At 33.3% G+C, this 6,767-nt stretch overlaps 1 protein-coding gene across 1 annotated transcript; it reads right to left on the bottom strand.

Moving 5' to 3' along the window:
• Positions 1-659: 659 nt before the first annotated feature.
• LOC100249060 (deSI-like protein At4g17486) lies at positions 660-5,017 on the bottom strand. The gene is made up of 3 exons (XM_002273489.4): positions 4,602-5,017; positions 3,849-4,136; positions 660-1,332 (listed from the first exon to the last, which is right to left on the bottom strand). The coding sequence occupies exons 1-3, from the start codon at positions 4,732-4,734 to the stop codon at positions 1,064-1,066; spliced, it is 690 nt and encodes a 229-aa protein (XP_002273525.1). The 5' UTR covers positions 4,735-5,017; the 3' UTR covers positions 660-1,063.
• Between the last annotated feature and the right edge of the window lie 1,750 nt (positions 5,018-6,767).

A 6,767-nucleotide genomic window follows, 5' to 3' on the forward strand; every position in this document is an offset into this window, starting at 1 on the left:
CCCATTATTGAAAAATTACTTTTGAAAATTTACTTTTTATATGGTTATTAAAATGGATGAAATTTGCTTTTCTTTTTGCCTTATCAAATACCATTAATTTTTTTTAGAAAAAAATACAACAAAGGTGAGAATCAAATCTTTAATGGGCCTAATCAAAATTTTGTTTTGCTTGAGGTGAGTTTGAAGCTTAAAATATTGCCCCTGGATATGATTAACTTCTTTAATATATGCGTCTATTAAATAGTCTTATTATTAAGGATTTATTGTTGCCAACTTGGTATGGACAAAGAAGAGAGAAGAGAAGTGAGAATATTGTCACGGACTGGGTTTTTCCTAAGCTCATGTGCGGCACTTAGGAGGGTCATTTGGAGCATGTAGTGACAATATGGTGAGAAATCAGCAAGAGCGACAGCAGCAGATCAAGAGCTGCCACTGCAAAGTAGTCCATGCTATAAGTAATTCGGTTTTTCCTGCTGGTTGAATGCCCTCGATTACCTGATGCTGATTATGGTGAGTACAATCAACATCCCGAGGTTTGGATCCCCATAAAGAGTTTAAAGGGTTCGGTTCCTTGGTTATCACCAACAAAAAAAAACCTATTTTTTCTCCATGCAAGGACAATTTCCATAAGACTTTCATGCTAACCAAACAACACTCACTTTAGTCTGTTAACCTCTTCATTGAACAGCAGCCATAATTTCAATTTACATACTCCAAATGGTGGCTACAAGAAATGCAAAATGAAAGGTTGACATGGCTTTTTAGTTGGCTGCAAGGAAATAAGCGCCACAATGAGTTCAAGACTAGAGGCTAGGACAAAATTTGGATGGGAAAATGTCTATAACTTCCCCCAAAAAGAAAAACGAATAAGTAAAAACACAATCCCATATAAATGTACAGATATTTGCTGCAAACCAGCACACAGCTTCTTAGGAAGGTGTTAGCATTATAAGATCACAAGAAAAGAATGGAACAAAAAAAAAAAAATCAAAGATGATTTTACTTCTTTTTGGTCTGCAATTATGAGAACTTAAACGCCTACGCTTCAGAAACTGACCGACATTTAGGCTGATGAAGGTGAATTGATAATCAAAGGTGAAGGTGGAGGATGAGTGCGTCTGGTTCTGCTTCTGCCCCTACCACTCCGAACTGCGGTGCCAGAAGGAGACAATGACGAAGAAGATGAAGAATTCGAAGAAGATGTGAATCTATTTGAGGGGCTTCTCAATTTCTTCTTCTCTACTTCATCAACCTTTTCTTCTCTTCCATTAGGCCTGATGCTGATTCTAGTTGAATTTATGCTCAAAGGTAGAACACAATTACAGAAAAAACCTATAATGCATCAACACATAGGTATGTTACTTCATGTATATCAATAAAGTATTGTCTATAGACTGGTGTTTGGATACAACAATTAAATAAATTTTTTAAAAATGTACAAAAATATGTTTCCCCCTGCATTTTGTTAGAATGCATATATCAGTGTATACTGGGAATAATTTCAGAAAAAAGTTCCAGCAATGAATGAGAATGCGAACTGAAGTTCGTGCTACAAGACATGGAAGAAAAATATTTTTCACGATATTCTAATAGCGATAAACCATTCAGGATTTACTGAATCATGTGAGGAAAAAAAAAACTTTGAGCTCAAAATGTTGATTGAAGTAGATAGGAAAGGCTCAGGTGGTTGGGCAAAAAAGAACCAAAAGAAAAAAAGGGAGAAAAAGAAAGAATGCAACTTGAGTTGATTAGTTGTTTCTTACAATAAGATTGGCTTTATGTCAAGAATCACACTTGCAACCAATTGGCAGAAACATGAACTAATTACTCAGCCAATTCCAAGACCCTACTAAGACTATGCAACACACTCTTCACAAATGTTATCATCATCAACCAAGCAGCATTTACAACAAAAAATGTGTTCTTATCTGTTCATTTATCAACAAAATCTCATTAATAAAAACACATAAAAGATATATTACAGATTTGTAAGGTGCATTTCATAATGTGACCTCAAAAATTACAACCTCAACACAAGGTGCACCATGCAGATGAATTAATGCACTCTGCAACATGGCCTCATTATATTAGACATTGAAAACCAATGCGCATCCGCGATTTGTATATGGAAGCATTTCACGGCATAGTGTCATAGAGATAAAATTGATCATGCATCTATGTCAATTTATTTCACTAAATGGCAAAAAAAAAAAAATGTGTTCATGCATAGGTATCAGTTCATCCCTTTTGGAAAGTGCATCATAGTTCAAGAAGTTTCTCTATTTTTGTTATTTTAGAATTTCATAATGAAGAAATTTTTATTAATTCTAGATCAAAAGTTATAAAAAATGTTGCTTTCGGTTTTGATATTTTGAGGATAGGAGGAGCAAACATGTTTCTAGTTTTTGGATCTCATTTATGATGGTTAACATGCTTATATTTTTTAAATAAGAACAATATTTGTCGCCTCTAAATATGGCTCATATTGTACTTAGAAAGTTTCAATGATCATTTCTAAATACATATTATTAGACATTTTATATATCAAAAAATAAAGTTCTCATATCTTGTAAAAACAGAAGGTAAATTCTAAAAAGTTACATCTTAATTAATTTTGCTATTTAAAAAGTTGGTAAAAAGGAGAGAGAAATACCCTTCTTTTCTCCTATATTTGGTTCTTGGAAAATTTGAGGAAAATAGGAGTGAAAGAAATAAAGAGAGAATAGGGAAGGAAAAAAAAGTAAACAAAAATGAAAAATAAATAAAAACTAGGTAAATTATTTTTGTATACTTCTTCAAATTCATTTCACTTATTTTTCATTTATTATATAAAGATTAAATAATTTGAAAATACAAATGACTGGTTTGAGAATGTTTTTTAAAATAGTTCTCAATTATTTTTAGGAACAAAATTCTATATGTGAATTCAAGTATGAAAAATGGTTTTTTCCGACTCATGTCTCATGAGGGTACTATATAATTATATACAATACACAAGTTTTTAAAAAATTTCTTCATTATTTTCAGTTGTTGTCAAAACTATACGGTAAAAAACATGTTTTTAAATCAATTTCTCAAAAAAAAAAAAAAATCATTTTCCATCAAAAATTTGTCAAATGTATTTCTGAGTTAGAAAATTGTTTTTTTTGTTTTAGAAAACATAAAATTGTTATCAAGAACAATTTCCAAACACGGTCACAAGTAAACCAAACATTAGAAAAACATTTTTTTTTTCTTTTCTTGATACTATTGAGAACCAAACAATAAACCCAATTAAGACATGAAAGGTGCAAGGAATAAGGGAAGGAAAGGAAAGAAAATAAACACAAGTTTAAGTTTAATATTTTTTTATTACAAAGAATGAAGACTTTGAAACATATAGGCTTATATAAAATTTTCTATTTTACATAGATATTTTTCATGGCAAACCAAACAAAAAATTTTGATCTCTACCTATTTCTTTCCTTTGCCCCATACTTCCACAATCCTGGATCAATTCACATGATGCCTTACAAAATAGAACCTGATTCAATGTTTAAAAATGAATTTAGTAGTAAAATCTTAACTGTCACATCAAGGTTTAGATACCCAGAGGCTGAGATTTTGGAAGGTAGCTCCAGGAAGTACCCTAAAATAACCGGATTCTAAATCAAAGGGCTTGCCCCTCTTCTTCATCTCAATTATTGAAAAGTTCCAAAATCGATTTCAATTCCAACAATTCAATAATTTAACAAACGACTCTTAAAATAATGGGGATTTGGTAGCATGGAATGACACAAGAAATAAAAAATAGATAAAAGTCAAGAAAAGCAAGAAATTAATGATGTTGATGGTGAAGGCATTCTTACCAATTCTAGCAAGACGATTTACCCAACTGGGAATTGGATTGCCAGTCAATCTGATGCATGCATCGTTGCAGAAATGGTTGCAATTTTTAGTGATGAGGTTGTATGCGTTTCCTTTGTACTCTTCGGCGAAGTCTCCCATTATTCCTCTCACTTCCTCCGGACCCACATCCGTCCATCCGATCAAAATCGCCTTCCTGAAGCTGAATCCCTCGCACTGTTTCGGCTCTCCTTCGAATATCCCAGTCGTTGGATACTCGTGGGCCCCGAACGCGTACTCAACGCCGTGAACTGCGTGACATCCAATCACAACCACCCCTCAGTTCAAACGCAAACAAAATTCAAATCAAAACAAAACTTCTAGCTTGTTTGGTTACCAAGAAAATGCAGATCTAAAGTTTTTTCAACCAATGCAACCAACCTCCTCTGCTATGTTGACTCATAAAAAGTAAGATTCTAAAGATTTCTCTTTCAACAACCAAACTTTGAATATAGTGGTTAGAACCAAGCAAACCGTAAGTCCGCAAAAATTCAAATAACATCCTAACACGCCGTTTGGTTCCTAAGAAAATGCCGGAAAGTAAAAATAATTCAAAATGAACCCAATAAAAATTTTAAAAATAAAAATATAATACAAGAATTCAGCTCATTTGGCTTCCAAACTCTGAAAATAAAATGTCCGTTTTCTTCAAGAATAAACAACATTTTTGAAAAGCAAATTGCAGATCTACGATACTGCTCAAGTAGAGTAGTGACCTTGAACGCCAGAATGGTAGACCCCGAGGCCTAGCCAGTAGGCGTAGCCATTGATGGGGGTGAGGTCGTACACATTGAGGTAAACCGGTACGGATCCTCTGCATTTCTTGGTGGAGCTCTTTCTGCACAACATTTTAATTAAAGAAGAAGAAGGAGAAGAAGAAGCAATTCACACTTCACAGAGCCAACTCCATTACAATGGCCTCATCAAATATATATATATATATATATCTATATATAAATACTTCTCTTTTCCATTTTCTTTTGGGTTTCGGAAATTTGGAGCTGTGGCTCTGTGTTCATGGGTTCCACCGGCGGCAGGGCTGCCGCAGCGGCTTTGCTTTTGGGGCAGCTGCCGGCTTTATAAAATGTGGGGTCCTGAGAAAATGGGGTTGGTGTTGGGCAGAATTACAGAAATACCTGGAATCAGTTACAAGAGTGAGCTGTTTTAAAAGTTTGAAAATCAGGAGGAAAGTAACGTACACTCATAATGGTGGATAGTGGTGTATGATATTATATTATTACGGGCTGTGGATTGTGATTAGGAGTTGTGAAGCGAGTGTTATGATGTGAAGCCTGGTGGAGCCTTGCCAGATAAGTCTCGTTTATGTTTATGGTTCACTTTTGGCCCTAACCCCTTTTTAATTACATTATTTCATCACACTCTTTCAATACAAGTTTTGCATATTGGATTTGATGCCCATCATTCCTTTTAGGAAAATGCTAGGGTTTTCATATTTTTATAGTCTGATGAAATGTACAAATACTAGAATTAATGTATACCATCATTGATTTTAGGAAAATGGTAAAATATCAATTCAATATATCTATGAAGCATACAATTTCATTTATTAAAAGTATATGGTGAAATTTAAATCATTGAATGAGTGTATGAATAATGGGATCGGGATGTCAGTTATCGAAAGAACGAGATAGAATTGGTTAGGATAAAAATAGTAGAATCAAGATAAAAAAAATGAAACCCATCTGAGTGTAAAATAATAGGAACTAATTGTGCATTATGAATCATTATGATCAATGTTGCTTTTTTGATAACCTTTGTGTTAAGCTAACTTTGTTACTTGACTTACATGTGTGGTATGGGAGCAGTGCCCAGCGAGGGAAAATCTGGAGATCTTTGAAGTCAATCGTCTCAAAAGAAGATGGAGATAGAAGCCTATGACAGTGATGGGTTGATTCTTTATTGACTTTCTGGCTCCAACTTTTCCACCTCTCTTTCTTTAAAGATAAATTAATTTAATTTTTCCTCAACTAAAATGGGAAAATAAAAGGTTCACTTAGGAGGACTATTGATATAAAGAAGTTTGGACTTTCTTATTTAGTTCCTTAGAGAATATATAAGAGTGTTGAATAGAATAGAAAATAATTTAAATTTTAAGGTTTATTATATTTTACCTTTAATTTATAGGGTGTTTTGCACATTATCTCTTTAAGTTCAAAATCGAATAATGTATTTTTCATCCTTTATAATTGCATGCAATATACATTTTTTGAGAAACAACGTTTTGGACGGAAAGACATGTGCATTTTGCGTAACTGAAGGCAAAATGGTCATTGTCACTTTAAAACTCTAAACTCCAACATCCCTTCTTCCTCCTTGATCATTTCTCCCTGTTGTTGCTACTGAATCCCCAACTTGAAGCCCTAGAATCCCAAGGAAGCTAATGCAGAGCTTTTATCTCTCCACTGTATTCACATCTCTCATCTCTTTGCTTTATCTCTCTAAAAACCCTAATTTGGAGTCGCCATTAGATTTTTCAATTCGATATGTAGAATTTTCTTAATTTAAAGTCATGGTTGTGTGGATTGATGTTTTTTTTTCATTATTATTGAATTGCTCGTTTTGGATGTAAGTGTGTTGATTGATTAGGGAATTCATCAACTTTTAAAAGAGTTGAGATTAGATTCTCTACATGTTGTTGGTTTGAATTGTTTTTTTGTTTTGGATTGGATTTTGATAATGTTATGTTTGGTTGCGAAGAAAAAAGTGAGGTTATGAGAGGGGAAGACGATTTTGTGAATTTAGGTTAGGTTTTGAATTTTTTCTACTCAACTTAGTTGAATGATTGTATGAGTTTTTATTTGAGTTTGTTGTTGTGTGGTTTTTTTTTTTTTTTTTGGAAAATCATAAGAGAAAATCTTATT

Source organism: Vitis vinifera, chromosome 9 (assembly GCF_030704535.1).
Source record: "Vitis vinifera cultivar Pinot Noir 40024 chromosome 9, ASM3070453v1".
NCBI lineage: Eukaryota > Viridiplantae > Streptophyta > Magnoliopsida > Vitales > Vitaceae > Vitis > Vitis vinifera.